The sequence below is a fragment of the Pinus tabuliformis genome, chromosome 8 (genome assembly GCF_031772625.1).
Source record: "Pinus tabuliformis cultivar Carrire ecotype Pingquan chromosome 8, CPIR1, whole genome shotgun sequence".
NCBI lineage: Eukaryota > Viridiplantae > Streptophyta > Pinopsida > Pinales > Pinaceae > Pinus > Pinus tabuliformis.
Window position 1 is genome coordinate 1,275,507,806 of NC_142294.1, and position 22,774 is coordinate 1,275,530,579.

Genomic DNA, 22,774 nt, shown 5'->3' on the forward strand with positions numbered 1-22,774 from the left:
ATGGCTATACAAATTTTCACGCTTTTTAACATTTTTAGGGTGGATTTAGATCACGATTTTCGTGGATCTGTTTCCAGAAATCCAGAAGCGGATCCAAAAAATTTAAATCCCTTGGAAACTTATCCAATTCCAAAGCTAAAGTTTTCGATTTTTTGAAACGACACAAAAACGTTTTTACAGCGTTTTGGACAAGAATCATATCCATTTCCATATCGGAAACGAGGATCCGCGTTTTCGGTAACTTAGGTATAGGCTGCAAGGTGACCTTTCTTCTTCACATGTGCGATATTTTTGGAGGCATCTTTGACTCTTTGGGTTAACTTTCTGCATCAGGACTGTTTGACCGAGTTTCCTTCATTGGTTTGACTTCATTTGACCACCAAAAATTTGATCTTGGAGTGACGAGTTGTTGGGCACAAACATCGAGGAAATATGGGTTGTTTGACTAGTGTTGACCACATACTTGCAGAATTGTTTTGACCGCAGGGTGACATCATCATTTGACTTGGTTTGACCACTGATTTGATGACTGTTTTTGCTGCTATTTTACCAGCAAGGATGATTGAGTTTGACTGCCTTCGACTAAGCTCAAGAAGGATACTTTTGCTGTTGCGTTGACCACTGGTTAGGGTAGTTTGACTATTGTTAACAGAGTGTAAGAATTGTAGTTTTGAGTGGGCCATCTATTTCACCAGGGCAGTGGTATTGGATCATTAAATTGGCAAGTCAATTTTGACTTTGAATTATTGTACTCTCTCTCTCTCTGCTGAACATTTGATAATAAGAAGAATTGATCAAGGGTCTTCCCCATCTTGGGGTTTTTCCTTGGCTTGAGCAAAATTCTTGTGTTCTCTTGCCTTGGCTTGTCTTCTGCATTTGTTTATTGTTTTTTCTGCAGTTATTATCAATGTGATAGTGTTTTATGTGATTGCTAATGGAAATGAAATGGAATTGTTAATTGGGTTAACATGGAACATCGAAGTAATTGTCCAAAGCAAAGAACATGTTAACTAAAATTAACATGGTATCAGAGCCTAGGTGAGGACAAGCCCAAGCAAGAGTGAAAGAGAAAGCAATCACAAGGAGAAGTTTGTTGACAAGTCTCCATGGTCTCCTCCCTTTACAAGTCTGAAAATAAGACAACATGAAGTGGACTATAAGTGCACATATTTTATGACTATGTTGCTAGAAGAAAAGGGTCTCTAAAATCTTCAAAATAGAAAGAGTGGAAGCAGGTCATCTAAGACCAAATTCCTAGAGGGAGAAATCTTTAATTTTGGAATCCCTAATCAGTGGCCGAATTACAGTCCAATGAGTAAAGAACAAATACTTTATGTCACACGGTTCGAGTTCGAATTCGAATTCGACAACGATTAAGTTCGATTCGAATTCGAATTTTCTGATCAGGTTCGAATGAGGTTCGACATTAGGTTCGACTATACATATTTTTAATAATACACACACACACACACACACACACACACACACACACATATATAGATATAGATATAATATTTTTAAATATATTAAATATAACATATTTAAATATGTATCATAAAATACACACTTCATGGAAAACACGTATAGTCAGTTCACATCCATGGATATCAAAAAAAACATTTCCATATTTTCCTCATAATCCTCGTGTATCATTAAAAAAAGTTTACATATAAAACCAAGGTCCAAAACTTTAAACATTTTCACTTTTAAAAAAAATGGATATGCCATCAATTCCACTGAAAAGCAAAACTGAAAAGAGATACGAAATCTCTAACAAATTTTAAAATAATAAAAAATATTTTGTTATATAACAAATATAACATATTTACATATTTATCATCAAATATAAACTATATGGCAAACATGTACACTCATTTCATAAAATGACAATCGATTCTCGAATAGTAATATTTATATATTTTCATTTGAGAGTTCATAGCCTCATAAAACTTGTGGTGCCCGTATAATAAAAAGGTTATGGCACTAAAACCAAAACTTAAAACGTTGCTACTTATCCAAAATAGTGAATGTGCCACGAATACTAGTGAAAAGGAACTAAGTACAGATGCTTGAAAATGTCGGAAAAGTGGGCTGTTCCTCCTTACGAATATAAATAATTCAAAAGAGTTGCCTGCTTAAATTTATACGACATATTATCTTATGTATTCTAAATCAGTGAAAGGAAAAAGCGAGTAAGCGTTTGAAAGTCCACACTCGTGTTGTTGTTATCCACATATAGGTAGCGTAAAACCAACGCACCGCAAAAGGAGACTTCGAGGGCGGAGACGTGCGAACATGCGCGTGGCAACGAGAAGCGACATGAATAAAAAGACATAGGGGGGGCTCCTTTTTAATAAAATTTAGAAGCAGAGCCCTAAATCGAACCTTAAAAAAATTCGATTAAATTCGCGTTTAGGTTTAGGTTGCGTTCAGGTTCGAATTCGATTAGGTTCGCCTTCGGGTTCGAATTTCAGGTTCGGCGAACCTGAACGAATTTCAAATTTTTTTTGAGGTTCGCCGAATTACGAACCTAAACCTTCAAATTCGGCGAACCCTGTGACATAGCAAATACCCATGAACTTTGTGCTATAAGTCCAAGGAGCTAGTCCAATTGCCATACAAGGATGAGCATCTTATCATAGGAAGCAATTCTGATATGAGAAGTGATCCAAAATCTGTACTCTATATGGGTGACCAATCTTCATCTCAGAGCAAAGAAAGCTTTTGGTACAACATAGTGGCTCTGTTCACAAAGTTTGAATGGCCATATTAATAGCTCCGTTAAGGCCTTGCCTCTAGAAGGAAAACTCTCCATGGAATGTCAAAGTTTTGGGCATTTTCATTATCCCTCCTCTATGATATGACCGCAGTCCCTCTCAAGAAGAGAGAGCTTAAGAGCTCTGCTCATGAAGGACCAAAGCACAACTTAAGAAGGTCGAAGGGCTAGTTTTGAAGCCCTCTCAAGTCCGAATAATCTCTCAAGGAGAGCGAAGTCCTGTAATCATGAATTAAGGATTGAAATCATCTTCCAAGTTCTGAAATCTGAATTCTGAGCATATTTGTAAGTAATCTGATTTTTGGAAGGGTTGTCTTCGTGAATTTGGAGTAGTCCTTATAGCTAGCAAAAGAAGCCAACAAATCGGAATTAGTTTATGGTCTTACAAGCGTTGTTTTGGAAGGCTAATCCTCTAGCCTATGAAGGTCCGATCCCCTTGAAAAAGGTAGCGCAACTCTGAGTCTGAAGCTCGAATTTCTGTATATGAAACCTTGTACGTGCAAGAAGAAGTCCCTCTTGAACTACAAGCCGAACTCTTGAAGGATAATACACTAAAAGGATCTTGTGTTCAAATTGAAGGCTATAAGAGTGACTTTAGTCACCTTGGAAAGAAGGAGCTGAGTCTCCCTTGAGTTCTAGGCATAAATGGCTTGACTTAAAGCTTCAGATTACAAGAAGAGAAGCCAACTCCTCCTCTTAGTATAAGAATTTTTGAAGTTCAACTTGGAAGATCTACTTGGAATTCCTAATAACCCAAGAAGGAGCCGAGACTCCTGTGGAAGAGAAGAATAGTTCTGAAGCTTGAACAATAAAAGGGAGCTGATCTATGGTCACTATACCTCAAAGAAATCGCAGTCCTATTCTACAGGTCTAGATACTTGAAAGCCTCAATTCTGTATACATGAAATCCGAGTTTGGAAGATCACTGAAGCCAGATGAAGAGAATAAGAGGGTGTGGTAAATATGCACAACCTTAAGACATATATAGTCATTCAATGCAATCTTGCTCAAAGAGCCAACCCGTGGAGTATAAATTTGGACTGTGTGATCATCAAAGGCATTTATTTATATATGTTGTTTTTAAAAAGACTTTTCTCCTACAACTAGGGTACTCATTTGAAGTCCAACTGTCTTTTGAAGAAGATTATATATATAGTAGCATTCAAAACATATTTTGAAAGGCAGTTCAAAATTCTAGACCTAGGGTCTTGTCTTCAAGAAAAGCTACCATCAAAGAAAGGAGTTTTTCTTGTAATAGTGAGAAATGGAAAGCTAATCCTTGAAGATCCTTGTTGATCAATGGCAACATTAAAGACAATATTTGTACGAGTCATAATCAGAAGGAAGTCTTGAAGCAGACAAAAGTTCAGAAGCTAAGAAAGAATATGGTGATAAAGGTTGCAATATGAGAAACTTTGGAAGTTTCCTCTTTTGAGAGCAAGTACATGGCATCTTGGAGCAGGCCCTTGGAGCAACCCTTATGATTATGAAGCACAGAGGTATGTAAATGCTAGGGTGTGTATAATATATGTTATTTCTGTCTAAGGGTCTGAAATGATAGAGGGTTAGATGTTTATATGATAGAAGGGTTTGTTAGTTTTGATAACACTTGATGGTTCATGAGAAACCCTAGCCAAATGAAAACTCTTAACCCTATTTTACTAGTTCCCTTATGAGAACCCTATCTCATGATTTCTAGGGTCTGTGAAGAATCTAGGGCATATATGATAAACCCCATAATGATTGATGAGGACGATGATTTGATTTTTAGGTCTAGGGTTTGTATTTAAAAACCCTAGGATTCCATCCTCCATTGTTGCATGGAAACCCTAGATTGTTATTTTGATCTCATGATTTTATTATCACATATTGTGCTTGGTAGTGCTTGTTAATGATCATTGCAGGTGCCTCATGAAGAAAGCATTGGAAGGAGGGAACTGAGAGGACCCTGTTTTTGGTTGGATCATTGGGCACTTTGATATGTAAAGCTAGGATTTTATGAAGAATGGTCGTATGGATACAGATGCTTGGATGAGAAGAACCTCCTTATAATGGATTGAGTAGTTTGATGCATTGGTAGTAGTCATCTAGCAATAAAGAAATAAGGTAACTGGTTTTGGATAATCTCATGGGAGGATTTCTTCAACCTAGTTGAAGGAGGACCATGATGATTCTTTAGAGTTTTTTTTCTTTGATTTAAAGCAAGCTTCCTAGAAGTTTGCTGATACAGTTGCTGCATTGCACACTGTTGAAGGCTAGATGACCAATTGAAGTAAGTCTTCAAAGGGAGCTATAGAATCCCTGACAGAATGGCTTGATGACTCTTCTTGCCCAATGATTATTACAAAAAGGAAGACCGTGTCAAAGGACGTTGATGGAGGCAAGACAAATGACTTTGATGATGATTCAATATATCTTTGTTACATGAGAAGCTGCATGATTATGATTGGATGACTTTGGCACATGGACCAAAGGATTAATGGTAGGAAAGGTAGCAGGTTGCAGATAGCTCGATGGTTATGCTTTGGACAGGGCCACTTTCCTAATATTCAGAGGGAGCTATGGTCAAGCTATGATGATTGGTTTGTGAAGATGCAACTATTGATGATGTTTGTCTAACATATCATGATCCTCTCATTTATCAATGTAAGAGGGAGTTGACTTTTAAAGACGAGATGAAAGACCTAGCCTTGATGCACTATTTCCTAAGCTTAAAGGTTTGATAAAATGGAGAAGCTGCTGATCCAGATATAGACAACTTGTGGGGGCCCTGGTGTTCTTGTTAAACACCCGATTAGACATATGCCTTGCTACGAAGACTCTGAGACAATTTATGGTTAAGCCTCATATATTGGATAGCTGCTTATTGAGATATCTCTGTGATACAATTAACTATGGTCTGAGGTACATTGCCAAGAATTTAAGATTCCATGGATATTCCGATGTTGGCTGGGCTGGTAGTGTGGTGAATGGAAAGAGCACATCTAGGTGCTATATCTCTTGGGATCCACTTTTATTTCGTGGATGAATCAAAGATTGAAGTCTATTGCTCTAGGAGCACCGCTGAGGCTAAATGTATAAAGCAACAAGCATGGCTTATTATGAAGCCATTTGGTTGAGGAAGATCTTTAATGAGCCATTTGAGCATATGTGCTAGGAACCACTGTTGTATATTGCGATAATCAGAGTAGGATTTGCCTTTAAGAGAATCCATGATCCACAACTGCTCTAAGCATATTGAGCATATGTCAATATTGAGGCTACCTTCTATTTATATGCAATGTTGAGGATGAATAGACGTGATTGTTGGGCTTCTGAGCCTACATAAGTTTGTTGGCTGACCTTGACAATCTGACCATAATCAAAATAAATTCATAACTTCATTTGTACATGTCATAATCGGATGATCTTTAGATCAATCCTACACCTCTTTGGAGAGAGGAATCCAAGAAAAATATCAGTTTTCATAAATAAGATGACCCATGTGGAGTTTGGCCCTAGTGGCCAATTTCAGCAACGTTGCTCACCTTATTGGCATGATATGGTTAAGGCCATCAATGAAGCCCCAAAAGGATACAAAAGCCCCAACTATGAGAAAGCTAGAACGATGTTATTAGAAAGAAAAAAAGCAAAGGTTCAAAGAGCTTTGACACGTTTTACAAATGAGTGGGTGGATTGTGGGGTATCCATTATATCAGATGGGTGGACAAATATTAGAAACCAACATTTGATAAATGTTTTTGGTGTTTCTTCTAGTGGTGCAATATTTATTACATGTCATGACTCCTCCATCAGTGCAACTTCCCAAAGCTTTGCAAATCTCCTATTGCAATCAATCAGAGATGTTGGTCCTAATAATGTGGTTCAAGTGATCATTGATAATGCAACAAATTGTAAGGCAACAAGAAAATTTATTGAGCATACTCATCCACACATATTTTGGTTTGGGTGCTTGGTGCACACATTGAACCTTTTGATGCATGATATTTTGAAGCATAAAGAATGTGGATGGATTAATGAGCTTTACAAGAGAGGGAAGCAACTCATTAAATTTATCACAGGGCATACAAGGGTAAACTATTTTTATGGAGTAAGTTGCAGTTGCTTAAACCGCAAAAACAAGATTTGCAAGTTATTACCTCACCTTTATGCGGCTAGTGAAGGTGAGACAAGCTTTAACTAATATGATGACCTCTAAATCACAGGAGGAAATTAACACTGATAGAGATGGTGCTAATGTAGCCAAGGACACTATTCTTGACATGTTATTTTGGTTAGAGTAAATATGTTTTGCAATTTACCAAACCAATATATTACATGATCAAGTTTGCAAATTCAGATCCATGTTGTGGCAGATTAAAGACATTGTTGAGCCTAGAGATATAACCTTGTACAATTATATTTGTGTAGAGGTGGAAAAACGATGGGATATGCTAAACATTCCATTGCATGCCTTAGCATATGTTCTGACACCAAAATACTATCATCCATCATGGCTTTCAACACCAACACCCGGGGGGGGGGGAGCAGGAGAAAACTACACCTAGATCCAGAGGTTCTAGAGGCTTATATGAGAGCATTGGATAAATTAGTCCCTGTTGAGGAGTCTGCCATGGTACGAAAATAGTTGAGCAACTATACGCTTAACATTGGTCCATTTGGGAGCATGCATGCAATTAGAGATCGAGAGACTTTTTCTTCTCTTGAGTGGTGGAACATGCATGGAGGTGCTACTCCACTTCTATAGGCTTTGGCATTGTGGGTGCTATCGCAGGTGGTAAACACTTCTTCTGGAAAGAGGTGTTGGAGCTCTTATTCTTTCATCCACAGTGTTAAAAGGAACAGGTTAAGTTTAGACCGGGCATAGAGCTTGGTTTATGTTCACTACAACTTGCGATTGTTGTCCCATTACTATGATGATGCAAAGACTAATAAATACCTTAAGGTTTGGGACAAAAATCTAGAGGAGCCCAATTTGGAGGATGGAGTGTTGTGATTAGAGCAATTAGAGGATGCTCTTATCCAAGATGATAATGATCGAGTTGAGATGCCACCCCATCTGGTACCTTGGTTCCCAGGTTCCATGTTTCAACACCAAAAACAAGGGCTTCATCTTCATCAGTTTCAGTGCCACAACTTCCACAACCACCATCTTCTTCTTTGCGACCACGTGGAGGCCCACCACCATGTATTTTCGTGGTGGAAGGAGGAGAGATTAGTAGATATATTCACAATTTATTGCTTTTGTCACAGATTAGACTTGTAGGCTTGTTTTGGATTTGAACTTTTTTGTCTTACTCTTCCTAGTTCAATGTGTACTTGAGTCTTGGTGGTGGTCAAGTGGCCTATTTTGTAAACATTATTATTTGAATTATGGACATGACTAATGTTGACAGTTGCTCACTTGCTAGATAAGTTACTTGAATGTTTGATGATTTTATTATTTATCTTCTAAATGTTTTATGTTTTACAATATGCTTAAAAATTTGATGTTTGTTTGTAATTGCTAAAATCTAGATGGTTGATGCTCGAATAATTAATCATTGATGTACAATGGAATCATGGATGCCATATCTATCTTGATTTATGTAAAAATATGCATGTTTTCTTGTTTTCTACAACTAATTTGGTATTTGGGATGTTTTTTTTTTAATATAAATGCATATATATATATATATATATATATATATATATATATATATATATAGTAGACTCTTTGCTTCCTAGATTTTTGGGAAATGATGCTTGCGCGTCCCCTCTTACGAAAAACGTTCTCGCTTTGTGCAACGTTGGTCGTGTTGGATGAGGAGCTTGTATGAATAGCCTTGAGTGGGTTTAGAAAACCATGGGCTACCTTCGTGACAAGTATTCTAGCATGAGAGAACTATTAGATTGGATAAATTAGTCCCTGTTGAGGAGTCTGCCATGGTACGGAAATATTTGATCAACTATATGCTTAACATTGGTCCATTTGGGGGCATGCATGCAATTAGAGATCGAGAGACTTTTTCTTCTCTTGAGTGGTGGAACATGCATGGAGGTTCTACTCCACTTCTACAGGCTATGGCATTGTGGGTGCTATCACAGGTGGTAAACATTTCTTCTGCAGAGAGGTGTTAGAGCTCTTATTCTTTCATCCACAGCGTTAAAAGGAACATGTTGAGTTTAGACCAAGCAAAGAGCTTGGTTTATGTTCACTACAACTTGCGATTGTTGTCCCATTAATGTGATGATGCAAAGACTAATAAAGACCTTAAGGTTTGGGACAAAAATCCAGAGGAGCCCAATTTGGAGGATGGAGTGTTGTGATTAGAGCAATTAGAGGATGCTCTTATCCAAGATGATGATGATCGAGTTGAGATGCCACCCCCATCTGGTACCTTGGTTCCCAGGTTCCATGTTTCAACACCAAAAACAGGGGCTTCATCTTCATCAGTTTCAGTGCCACAACTTCCACAACCACCATCTTCTTCATTGCGACCACGTGAATGCCCACCACCATGTACTTTTCGTGGTGGAAGGAGGAGAGATTAGTAGATATATTCACAATTTACTGCTTTTGTCACAGATTAGACTTGTAGGCTTGTTGTGAATTTGAACTTTTTTGTCTTACTCTTCCTAGTTCAATGTGTACTTGAGTATTGGTGGTGGCCAAGTGGCCCATTTTGTAAACATTATTATTTGAATTTTGGACATGACTAATGTTGACAGTTGCTCACTTCCTAGATAAGTTACTTGAATGTTTGATGATTTTATTATTTATCTTCTAAATGTTTTATGTTTTATAATATGCTTAAAAATTTGATGTTTGTTTGTAATTGCTAGAATCTAGATGGTTGATGCTCGAATAATTAATCATTGATGTACAATGGAATCATGGATGCCATATCTATCTTGATTGATTTATGTAAAAATATGCATGTTTTCTTGTCTTCTACAACTAATTTGGTATTTGGGATGTTTTTTTTGAATATAAATGCAAATATATATATATATATATATATATATATATATAGTAGACACTTCGCTTCCTAGATTTTTGGGAAATGACGCTTCCGCGTCCCCTCTTTCAAAAAACATCCCTGCTTTGTGCAATGTTGGTCGTGTTAGATGAGGAGCTTGTATGAGTAGCCTTGAGTGGGTTCAAAAAACCATGGCTACCTTTGTGACAAGTGTTCTAGCATGAGAGAACTATTAGATTGGAGCAGGCTGTGGGATGACTTCACTCGAAAGGAAATTTGGGACAAAACATTATGTAGAGAACAACATAAGAGTGTGAATGATGAGAATCTTGCTCTTGCCAGTCAGGCAATGAGGAGCAAAGGTTCAAGTAGCAGGGGTGAGGAGTCAACCTCACAACCTAAAAAAAGAGTCATGTGTTTTGCTTATCATAAGATAGAACACTATGCTTTACAGTGTTTAGAGTGGAAGAAGGGTGGAAAAGGCACACTGTCAACTTTGTCTGCATCAATAGAAGCTTAAGGGGCATTTGCCATGAAGTTTTAAATCGAATTCACACATGTTTCTTACTTTTCCTCAAGCACAATACTAGTGGGTGCACGACTACTAGACAGTGGAGCCACATGACATGATAGGGGCACATGAGCTATTTAACAACCCTACCAAGTGGGACCCAAAACTGCAGGTAGAGGTTGGTGTTGATTCCAGACATGCAGTAAAGGGGGTGGGGAATTGGATTAATGATATTCTAGCTTGAGTTAGGAGGCAGGTTAGAAGTAAAGGATGTATTGTGGGTGCTAGAACTCGGGTGGAGTTTGCTCTCATTCTCTATGATATAGAAGAAGGGGTTTTGTGTAGTGTTCTAGGATGGGTAGGCACTGATAAGACCTAGGGGATCTGGCTCAGATGAGGGATGTGATAGGAGTTAGAGAGAGAAACTTGTATAGGCTAGAGGGCTAGCGTATTCGAGTGATCGCAAGAAGTAGAGCAATGATAGAAAACAAGGAGCTTGAAGCTTTGAAGGTTGAGCAACCTAGAGGGAGCTAGCCTTTAGGTTCACGTGGGGAGGAGTAGTTGAAAGATTCATCGAAGTCTGTTAAGAAGGTTTCTTGGTATGGGATGACCTTATAGGATGTTCAGGAGCAGGAAGCTTCTAGTAGCTAGACCAAAGGGAGTAGGACTTCAAGGATGTTTACAGACCAAGTGGTAGGGAAGGCTTTCTGTTTAGAGGGAGCAACCAAGGCAGTGGATGCAATTTTGGAAACGAAGCTAGTTCCAAGGGGGAAAAGTACCACCCTTGTTAAGAGGGAGTGTTGATGTTTGTAGCTTGGAAGGTACTTTTGCACATGTGTGCAAGAAGTCACCTGCAAATCTCCTTAGGACACTTGCTCAATAGTGAGCAAGTTGCTAATGTAACTTAGCCTAAGTTTAAACTTATGAAAAACACATAATTATTATGTTGGGCCTTGGCTAATTGAGATAAAGAAACTTAGGAAAAATAAAGCAAATTACTTTAGTGATTATGTTTTTAATCTCAACCCTTGATCTCAAGTGAGGCGAGATCTAATCTCGATTTCAATAATTTTGGAGATTAGGGTTAGGGATTTAGTTCAATGTAAAGTTATAAAAGCGAGGCTAGAAGAGGAGAAATATACACCATACAACGACACTAGTCTTTGAAGGAGGGATTTTCTTAAGTGAGGAGTGTGATACTCTAGTGTGCTGGGTCCGAGGAAGTGCAAAAGTGTAGCATTGGAGATCCATATCAGCGAAGGAGATTGAGGACCAATCTAGGGCTTGATCCGCTAGATATAATCCAGAGTATTTTTTATTTGTAATTTTCATAGTTAGGCCATTATCCTAGGACGAGAGCCCAAGTAAGTTCAGAATTAAGGAACTGTTGATTGGGCAGAATTTGTTTGTGTCATTGCAATTGAGATTGATTATGTGTAATTTTGCTTCCATTACTTGTGTTAAGAATCTAGCTATGCATTTCTTGAGTAGTTTTGTAATTTGCTACTTCAAGGAATTTATGGGTGCTAGGTTTTAGGAAAAATTAATAGATTTGCACCTTGCCACAAAAGCACTTCATAAATCAAACAAGTTTTGACCAAATGTACAAGGAAGTGAGAGATCTAATTCTTCCTCCTCAGCTGGTAATTGTTAGCACTCTCAACTATCTCTGTATTTTTTGTTTATTTAGAAAATGGAAGGGCAGTGGGCATTTGGTAGTTTTGTTTGCATTGTTAATAAATAGGCATTTCCTGCTTTTCTTGCACAAGGCATATTAAAATACCTTTTCATATATAGTTGTACCATATATTGATATTGTAACGCCATATATGATTTACTAGTGATTGAATATAAATGTCATTCAAATCTACCCATGTTCCAATACTGTACCTCAAACACATTAAATTTGTCTTTTTTGTTTTAAAAAAGTTGGGGGGAAATGGCACGATTTAGTTCTCTGGAAATTATACATTTCTTTTAATAATCCAACTACACTTATATGATCAAAAGACAACCTACATTGCAACATTCTAATACTATTCTATCAGTGTACCTTTGCACCTCTATGGCCAAGTGTTAATTATTGTGTGGTGGAATTTGTGTTGTCACTAATTTAGAGTCCATGTACCTAGAGGCACATCTTGTATATGTCACAAATTCATTAGAATAGAGTAGATTTGGACCCTGGAGCTAGGCAAAAGCTCCCATTAAATTAAGTAAGAAATCATCATTAAGTATCTTGTATTGATCATGAGGCATATTTTGGGTATATGCTTCAGATTCTTCACAAGCAACAAGTGAAGAATTATAGTTAGCCTATAGCAAGTTGGGTCATGGTTGTTTTATAAAGCATGTGCTCATTGAAATTTCTGTTTGTTCTCTTCTTCAGAAGGAGATGATCTTCACAAGGTGCAGCTGGTTGTTTCTTAAGCTAAATTTATTCCTTTCCCTTTGTTGAGAATTCTAGGGGTATATAGATTAGGTGATTTCTCTTACTTCGATAACTGCTTGTGATGTATTTTATGTTAAGTTTAGGTATGTTCTATGCTTAGAGCAATTTATTTAAATTTTTACAGTTAGCTCAATATCTTTTCCAGATTAGCAATCACATCAACATTAAAGTAAACTGCAGATAGAACATAAACATAAATCGCTGAAGACAAGCCAAGACAAGTGGAGAGAAATCAAGAGAGAAGTGTGTGTGAAATGACTCTCAAGTCATCTCCTTTTATACTAAAACGTTGAGCACATGTGGGTGTTATTTAGTTTCTGGCCAACCTTGACGAATTGGCTTATAACGCAAATAAATTCATAACTCCATGAATACTTAGCAGAATCCGATGATCTTTAGATCTATCTTACACCTCTCGATGAGAGTGATCTAAGAAAAATATCAGCTGCCATAAATAAGATGACTCACATGGAGTTTGACCCTAGTTTCCAATTTTAACACTCCCTCTCAACTAGGGAGAACTCCATCCGCTGATTCATCTGCCAGACTGTACTATCTCTACCGTCAGTGCCCTGCATTGCTCTGCTCTGCTAAACCATGAAGAAGAAGAATTGATCGAGAATGTTTCATACCATTTTCTACTGACCCGAAGTCAGTTCCATATGAAGAGAGTGTCATATCACTCTTACTGATCCAAGATCAATTCCAAGAGAGTGAGTCATATCACTCTTACTGACCCGAAGTCAGTTCCAATTGATCTCAGATCAATATCAAAAGAGAGTGTCTCAAATCACTCATACTGATCCCAGATCAGTTTCATTGATCCCAGATCAATGGAGGTCTTCCTAGCATAGGGAGTACGGTAGATACAATGATGCGTCCATCGATAGTACTACTATGGTCCCTATCCCCATTTCCCTGCTCATTGGCCAGATGAGAGGTACTTCCCATGAGTCCCAGACTGCATGGGTAGGATGCCTCGACAGGGGAACCATTCATCTTGTCCCTAAGTTGCCTCGGGGTATCACAAGGGAAGGCTGAGCCATTCACCCTGTACACAACGCACCATTAGGGGAGGGTGAGTCGCCTTATGGTCGCTTGTTGCTCCAAGCAGTACCCCAAGACCCCCGGAGCTCCCAGAGCTCAATGCATGCATAATGTAGGACCTTTATAAGAAGGTCTCTCAACGACTCCAAGTCGTTCGGGAAAGTCACAAATTTGACCTTTCCCCCGGGGCTTTGACAAAATGTTTGCGCCTTGTACATCAGTCTCAATCAATGTTTTAAAAACCGGAACCGGTGACGGGACTGGTCCACCTAATAAACTGGGTTTCGAACTGGGACTGGTCAGGTCTAAATGAACCGGTTTAAAAAAATACATTAAATAATTAATTTTTAATGAAAAAAACTATTTTTAAGATTTAAAACCATGATTCCCAGCCAATAGAAACAAAATATGCAAGGTTTTCTCATCTGTAGACCATGTAAAGGTGAATATATCAAAATGGCATCGAGTGCAATACATATCCGCAACGAAATACATAATCAATGAGGCTCTAAATGGCCTCTAGAGTTTGAAAACAATGCTCTAAGCTATGGGGTCACAAAACTATTACAAGTCTACATATCAGTGATCAACAACATGATCACTCATCATGATCAAACTCATCACCACTACTAGACAAGAGGTCATCAACATGAGCTACACAAATAATATGCCTCCGAGTTTGAGGACTCATAAAACTCCTCTACAACTTTAGTAGTAGTAGCAAAAATAAACATCAAAACTACGAATCACTGATCAACATGGTCACTCATGAAACTCATCATTGATTCAACACTACTAGAAATACATAAACATCATCAACAAGAGATACATAAACATCATCTAGCTCAAAGTCTTCAGACTTGGATTGCTCAACTTTATAACATGATAGAAATTGAAAAGGTTTAACATGCCTAACCAATGATTTTGGTTTGAGTGAAGGGTTCATCTCCTCAACCTTATAATGTGGTAGAAAAATATTAGCATGCCTAACCAGTTGTTTTCCTTTGAGTGAAGGGTGCATTCTTGTTAAGGCCATGGTAGAGGAGTTCAACAATCAGTACCACCAACATCAACAAAGTTCAACAATCAATGCCACCACGATCAAGGTTCGTAAAGGGCTTCATGCTTGTGATCAAATGTCAATCTCATACCCTCACGCATGATAGAATCAAATGGAAACATTGCAAACCCCCAAATCATGAAATCCTGAAAACCATTAAGTCTGCTGAATTTTGAGTGAAATCTAAAATTCTAGTTTCTCCATATGAAATCCAATGAGGTCGAAACCACTCTCAAACATCCTGAGTCATTTCATGGTAATGTTAAAAATTTAAGTAAAAGTGACATTTCCTTTAATTTTCATTCATTTCCTTCAATTTTCATTTTCATCCTTTTACTTTAAGAATTTAACATTACCATTACTTGCCAACATTGTTAGGGTTGAGATGTGTCAGGAAAATGAGAGGGTAGGCATGTTTTTTTTGGAGGGACTATTTTTGGAGGAAAACAACCCCAAGTTTCCCTCAAAATAGCTTCAAAACTCATAAAAATACATTTTTTGGGGTTTATAGTTGCCCTGGCAATAAACCTACCGGTTTGACCACAAATCGATTGGTTTTGTCCTAAACCGGCAGGGTAGGACTAGTTTGTCCACTTTTTTGGCGAAATGGAGGGTCAAATCGGGTTTTTCTGTCGGTTTGACCCAATGGGCTAGCTAACCGGCTGGTTTTTAAAACATTAGTCTCAATGCGATAGAGCCTCCTCGCTCATCGACATACCATATCCCAGATAAGGTAGTATCTAATGTCTATATGCTGGAGCAATCATAGAATACAGGATTCCTCAACAATCGAATCCCCCCCTTGGTTGACACAGAGGATCCCGGTGGTATCCATCATGTGTACAAACAACTCACTGAAGAGCTTTCACAACCAGGTAGCTTCACACGAGATCATTCTCGTAGCTATGTATTCGGTCTCGATGGTGTTTATAGCAACCGACTTTTGCTTCTTGCTCATCCATGATATCAAAGCAGAACCCAAAGAGAACCAACACTCAGAAGTGCTTTTGCGATCCTCCACACTCCCTGCCCAGTCAGCTTTCGAATAATCATGCAGCTTCACATTTCCGGCAGTGTATCTGAATCCGTGAGAGATTGTGCTTCGAAGATATCTCAGAAGATTCTTGTCACCAATCCAGTGAGGCTCAACCAAATATGAGCCCAACATGCTGACTGCAAAACATATATCCAGACGGAATTTCATCAAGAACATCAATGCGAATGAGTTTATGAAACTCAGAGGCATTTCCCAAATCTAGTTCGGCATCACTACCACATAACTTTTGAAAGTTTAAGATCCTCGAGGTAGTCACAGGCTTGCAGTTTACCATTCCAAATCCATAATCCAACTCCCTCTTACTTTTGCAAATGAGAGGCTTTGCACCTGTTAGAAAGAGGTTGTCCTTAGAAGGTGCCGGTATGAGAGGTCTATCATCCACAACCTTCAAGCAATGGTTTGGATTAGCTTCACTCCTAGTGAATCTCAACTTCATTAGACGGCTATCAATCCTCTCATACTAAGCCCGGGGTATTTTGCTTCAAGCCATAGAAGGCTTTCTTCCACCTGCATACATGAGATTTCCGATCATGAATCTCAAACCCCTCGGGTTGTTCCAAACATGTGGACCTGCTACATGAGGGGAACGGTCCCCTTGTAAGATTTTCCTTTGGTACATCTCAGACATGTACCTTCATGCTCTTCTTGAATTCAGGCATCCCTGTCACCATCTGACTCACATTGGGTGGGGCCCCATAATAAGCAGACCTCCGGTGCTATAGATGAGATGTGTCAACTGACATGGTCCCCAATGGATCATCCTGCAACTTGATACAAATTGCCAATCTTGAACCCATGAGTAAAAGCATCTTTGAAAATTCTATTTTCAAACACGTACCTTTCCATCGATGAATGCCACCCTGAAACCTTTGACTTCCATTGCCGAAATGGACACTAGGTTCTTCTTGCGATCAGGTACATAAAAGAGATTCTTGTAAATGAATCGAGTTACCCTCATCCAATTTAGGGGTAACATTCCCTACACCCTTTCCGGAATAGGTGGCATCGACTCCAAGTATAATCCCATGATTGTTTCCATCTCTACGAAATTAGAGAGAGCACCCTTCTATCCGATGAAGTGCCTTGAAGCACTACAATCAATAAGCCAAATTCCCAAAGAGTCTGAAGGAGAGGGCCAATATAAGATAACGCTTTTTTATCTTATCAGAAATAACATTTGATTCCTCATACCTGGGGTTCCTTGCCTTCTTGGAAGAGTCAGCTATTTCCTTGATGACCTGCATTCCTTCGATCATTGAGATGTCCTTGAAATGATTGTTATCATCATCAAGTGATGTGTCCCTACCATTCGGACATTCCTTTGCATAATGGCCGAACTTATTGCAAGCAAGGTATTTGCCTTTCCTTCCACCCTTAGATCCAGAGTTCCCATTGAAGTGATCTTCAGGTAGGCCATCAGATGCATCTGCTTTGCCATTTTGATAATATTCTCTCCTTTGATTTCACGCTCGGTGAATTTGAAGAGGGATGAGGAATCCATTGATCCTTTTGGCCTTTCCCAACTGTCTTCGGTGATTGCTCTTTCACTCTTGCTTGGGCATTGTCTTCACCTCAGCTCTGATACCATGTTAATTTTAGGTATGTTTTATACTTAGAGCAATTTATTTAGATTTTCACAGTTAGCTCAATATCTTTTCCAGATTAGCAATCACATCAGCATTAAAGTAAACTACAGATAGAACATAAACATAAATCGCTGAAGACAAGCCAAGACAAGTGGAGAGAAATCAAGAGAGAAGTGTGTGTGAAATGACTCTCAAGTCATCTCCTTCTATACTAAAACGTTGAGCACATGTGGGTGTTATTTAGTTGCTGGCCGACCTTGACAAATTGACTTATAACACAAATAAATTCATAACTCCATGAACACTTATCGGGATCGGATAATCTTTAGATCAATCCTACACCTCTCGATGAGAGGGATCCAATAAAAATATCAGCTGCCATAAATAAGATGACCCACATGGAGTTTGGCCCTAGTTGCCAATTTTAACATTTTACCTAACTTGATTAGCTTCTTCTTTCACTTGATTATAATTAGTGTTTTTATTATCAAACAGCTACTAAAGAACAATGAGACAAGAGGACACAAGATATAGGCTACCAGCAAGGGCCAAAACCTCTCCTCTTGAGAGGGAAACCCACAATAACTCCTCTGCTTATAGAACTTCAAATGATGAATTCCAAGACCTATGACCCTTGACCAAGACCCCTCCAAGACCAAGTGAAGTCTCTCCTTGATGAGCTTTTCTTCCACAAAGTCAACTTCAGTCAAACTAGCTTTCCAGCAGCTGCAACTTCTCCTTCGACCTCTTTTTCGGACCCACAATTTCTGACTGCAATTTCAGCTATTGCAGAAACCCTAGTTTCTGCATGTGTGGGAGAATATGGTGTTTTTACCCTTCTCCCTCCTTTGCTTGAGATTGTTCCTTCTCCTAGGAAATTCGGCTTGCAAAGGGATTTCTTTTGGAGACAATTCTCGGCTTCCTAGTATGACTGCAATTTGGTGCTTGATGCAGCAAGATTGATGTCCTAACTTCGCATGTGTGAGGAAAGAAAGCCCAAAACAGTCCTTGATATACTTCGCTTTATCTCTCTTCTTGTCTCCCCCTCCTTCGCCTGATATAAGGCTTCTTCTTGCCTTTTGATCGAACTTCTTGATGAATGATTTATGTCCTTTGAATGAGGCTGAGTGCTTCTATTTATAGGCTTCTTTGAGTGCCCTAATAGGCTGACTTGTTCCTCTTGGTAAACCGACTTGTCATCTTTTGAAGGCCAACTTGTTGTAGCACTATGACAAAGGCCTTGACGGGTCTTTGACTCTAATTTGACTCATATAAATTTTTCTTTACAATAGATAACATGCCCAAAAGGGTCTACCATACATGAAAATGACTCTTGTGATTTGTTGACTGAAAGACAAGCCCTAGAAACACTCAATGGGTGCTTGACCTATAAATCAAATAACCTTGAGCATGAAACCCATGCCTCAAGAATGACAATAATAATTTTATTTTTCTCTTTACATCAAATACATAAAATCATGATTACATGTCATTATGAAGACTGAACCTGGTTACATATTTCAACACCTTTCCCTTTTGTTAGGTTCACAAAGATTGCTTTACCGATGCTTAGATACAGACATGATTGCATGCAACTGATATCACTCCCAAAATTTGTTGGTAAGCTTAAAATTACAGAATTCAGGGTGTCTTTGAGATTGAATTCCAGATTGCAACTGAAATTTGAAAAGGCATACAATGGATATGATGCTTAACAAATTTCATACGACACACCATTTAAGAATTGTCATTTCCTTTTTCAGATTGTTCTATTCTCTGAAATATTGTATTAGATTGTACAAAGGTGTATTTTCTGAAAATGTAACACTTGTCATGGTGAATTGGCTGTCCGCTGTTCACCTTTTGACATGTCGAGTTGAATTTGCATCCTCTCAGATAAGCAGCAATCCATCCTTGCTAAGTCATTCTAACATTATAGAAGTTGCTTGACTTTGCACAAGGCTCCCAGATGGAAACAAAAACCTGATGAGTTAGTAAGTCACTAGGTTGATTCTGTCAGATCTGTTATGTACCTCGATATGATTACTTTCCTGGAGTTACAGACCTCTATTTTTTATTGTTTATGGCTTATGGGTACTTTATATATATATATATATATATATGAAGGCATATATAGATTGTATAATATTCAAAGTATGATTATTCATTTTCCTGTCACACTAATTTATGGAGCAACAAGCAAGTTATTGCAGCTTTTCACTAATCTTAGTTATAAATTGATTGATCTCTGAACTGTTTCATTATTTTGCAGCCAAGATACCATTTCCTTTAACTCAACGATTCCGGTCTATGTTACAAAATGGGATTGATTTAAGTACTGTGGATGTTAGCTATGTCAGCAGTCGTTCATGGTATGTAACAAAGCCTGTATTTGAACTGTTATCTGTGTGGATTATATTGTTAAAGCAATGCTAGAATGAGTCTGTTGGTGCGTGACGTGTTGTCTGGGTAGATCAGGGAAGGAAGAAAAATGAAATTCCATGCTAAAGATTGACCTTTTACTGTCTTTCCTGAATTGTTCTAAATAAGATATTGGTGCGTTGCCTGGAGGCAGAATGTAGCAACAACGAAAATGAATCTTTATGTTGACAATTGTTTTCTAACCTTGAACTTCTGTTGCTGAGATGCTTTCTATTTGTTTTATAGGTACTTCTTAAACCTCTTTGGTCTAAGGGGGTTATTTAGTTTGATCCTTGGAGAAGAAAATGGTTAGTTTCAAATTTATTCTATATAACTTTTCATTTTGTGTTTATGCAGTTGTTCAACATCACATTCATATTTTTGTACTTTCCTTTGTGATTCATCTTTTTGCTGACCAGTTTTGTTCAACTATTTTGCCACTGCATTGCAGCCACAGATGATACACAAAGAATGATGCAAATGAGTGGATTTGGGGTTGATCCATCCAAGGTATGATTATTAGGTATCTTGGACTGTTTATGATTATTCTGGGTGTTTAATTTGCAATCTTCTAAAATTGTCTGTTAGTTTGATTCTTTTATTCGATTAATTAAGACATGAAATCCAATGGACTGCTTTCAAAATTCTGAAATATGTTGTGAGGATTTATTTATTAGTTTGTATTAGAGGATTTGTCTTTGATTGTTGCCAAAAGTAACAAATGTTTTGTTTGATTTTTAACTGACAGAGTCTTGGAGCAGAGAAAGACGGGCTAGAAATAATTCAGCATGAGTGGGCTTTACCTAAGATAGAGCAAAGAGCTGAAGCAGTTTTAAGAAAATTTGCAAGCTAGTTTTGTTTGTATAATTTGTAGTTTTAGCTATTCTTTTCAACATTTATAATCTTAACACTTGCATTTTCATCTTGTACCAATACCTCGATCAATATGATTTTGATGTTTTTGTCTGTAATTTATCAGATCCACTATAGAGCAAAATGAGACAATCAAAAACTATTTAGGAAGTGGTTGTAGTCAATGAATTATTGATACTTCTTAATACTAAATTAATTACAGATAAGATCAAGAAAACGATTCCAACGGTCCCTTTTTTTTCTGGAAAGGATGGTGGAGTGTTGATCTATCCACCAGGGTTGCAGTCTCACTGTGATCAGCCTTGTCTGAATGACAAGGGATGAAAACTGGTGCAAATCTCCGGGGCATGTGGCAAAACATACACCCCTCAGGCTTGGCATCTAGGCTGAAGGAAGTCTGTTAAGAAAAGATTAACAAAACATTACAGAGATACTTAAAAATGCTGTGTTGTTTTATGTATATCATGATGATGAAAATACTGTTTTGCCTTAAGTGGTCTGATGGGGAGATTTTCTGCATTCACAGTTGCGATAAATCAAGTCCTTAAACCAAATAGTCAGCTATGCCCAAGTCTAGTTACTGCCATGGCCTTGGATTTGGCAAACATGCACTTCCAAAATATACAATTCATAATGAAAATATTATTTTTCTTTCTGTGGGCAGACGAGTAGATATTGTGCATTCACAACACAATAAATTAATGGTTCCCAATGCAAGTATTCGACTATGGCCTATTCTAGTGACAAGCGTAGCCTTGGATTTCACAAGAATATGCACTTCCAGAAGATAAAAGTTAACAACGAAAACAGTTTTTTTCTTATATGGGTAGGTTGGGGATAAAATATCAGTGATCCTTGATTCAAGTATTCTACTATAGCTAAGTTTAGTTACAACTTTGGCCTTGGATTTGGCAAAGAATATCCATCCACTTCTAAAAGATAAAACTCCCATGTTAATAATGGTTCTGGCTGTTTTTTTATCTGATCTTTAATTTGGATTTGTCTCCACATGCACTTATGTTGGCCTTATTTCCATTCTTGAATTTATTAGAATATGAAAATGTAAAAATGGTTGATTGGGAAGTACTAGAGTATTTTTTTCAAAGAAAAAAATCCTTATATTTGATACTTCCGAGAAAGAATTTGGCCATGTCATCCCTGGGAGTGGCCATGCTAATCTACTTCGTATCATTCCAATTTTATTGGATGTCTCCAAAGAGACAAAGTAGTGGAGTTTTATTTCGTTGCCATGCTAATCTACTTCGTATCATTCCAATTTGATTGGATGTCTCCAAAGAGACAAAGTAGTGGAGTTTACTAGCCGCAATATCATTATGGGAAAGTGTGAGTTTCGAATTCTTTTTGTAGTGAACAAAAATATTGTTAAATGCCATTGCATTGCTGTGTCTATGTTTTTCAAGGGCAGTTATGGACCAACTTTCTAGTGTTTATAACAAGAAGTTATATCCGGCTTCATATTAAGTTATCTGCTCCACAAGAAGTTATGTCCTGCTTCATATTAAGTTATCTGCTCCAACGCCGGGGAGGTTGAAAACTTAATTTAACTTAATTTCACATAGTCTTCCTTTCGATGCATGCGAGTAAGCAAGATTGTAACCAAGTGCTATGTCAATTATCACTCCAAATTGGAGTGAAAATACCCTTTCGTAAACCATAGTCATATAAATAATTATATTAAATAAAAAATATATATAGTTTTGTTTGAAGCAAAATTAGGTGTTTAGTTATACCATATAATGAATTGTGCTTGTAATTTTCCGATTCTTGTCCCCTTGCTCCAACTTCTTTTAAGTGCTTTTAGGTTTAGGTTATCCATAATTCTCAAGCCCCTAAAATTGGAACATTTTTCCTTCTTCTTTTTTTCTTTTATTTTCTTTTATTTTGATTCCATGAAAATCTTTATATTTGATATTTGATCACCAAAATTAGAATTAATATTTTTAACTATGTTTACAACACTTTATGAGCTCAAAAACATAGTTTGCTCAAAATTACAGTAGTTTGCCAT

General features: G+C 37.7%; 1 protein-coding gene and 1 pseudogene across 1 annotated transcript in view; one reads left to right on the forward strand and one right to left on the reverse strand.

Annotated features, from left to right (window-relative positions):
- Positions 1-20,951, forward strand: part of LOC149240046 (ER membrane protein complex subunit-like protein (Protein of unknown function DUF106, transmembrane)) — a 36,254-nt gene extending 15,303 nt beyond the window's left edge. The window contains exons 5-8 of the mRNA XM_089373621.1: positions 19,724-19,823; positions 20,119-20,180; positions 20,324-20,382; positions 20,621-20,951. Of these exons, the coding sequence (XP_089229747.1) occupies positions 19,724-19,823; positions 20,119-20,180; positions 20,324-20,382; positions 20,621-20,725 (326 nt within the window). The 3' untranslated portion in view covers positions 20,726-20,951. The remainder of the gene's footprint in view (positions 1-19,723; positions 19,824-20,118; positions 20,181-20,323; positions 20,383-20,620) is intronic.
- Positions 20,952-21,882: 931 nt separating this feature from the next.
- On the reverse strand, positions 21,883-21,967 carry LOC149240048 (U6 spliceosomal RNA; annotated as a pseudogene).
- Positions 21,968-22,774: the final 807 nt, after the last annotated feature.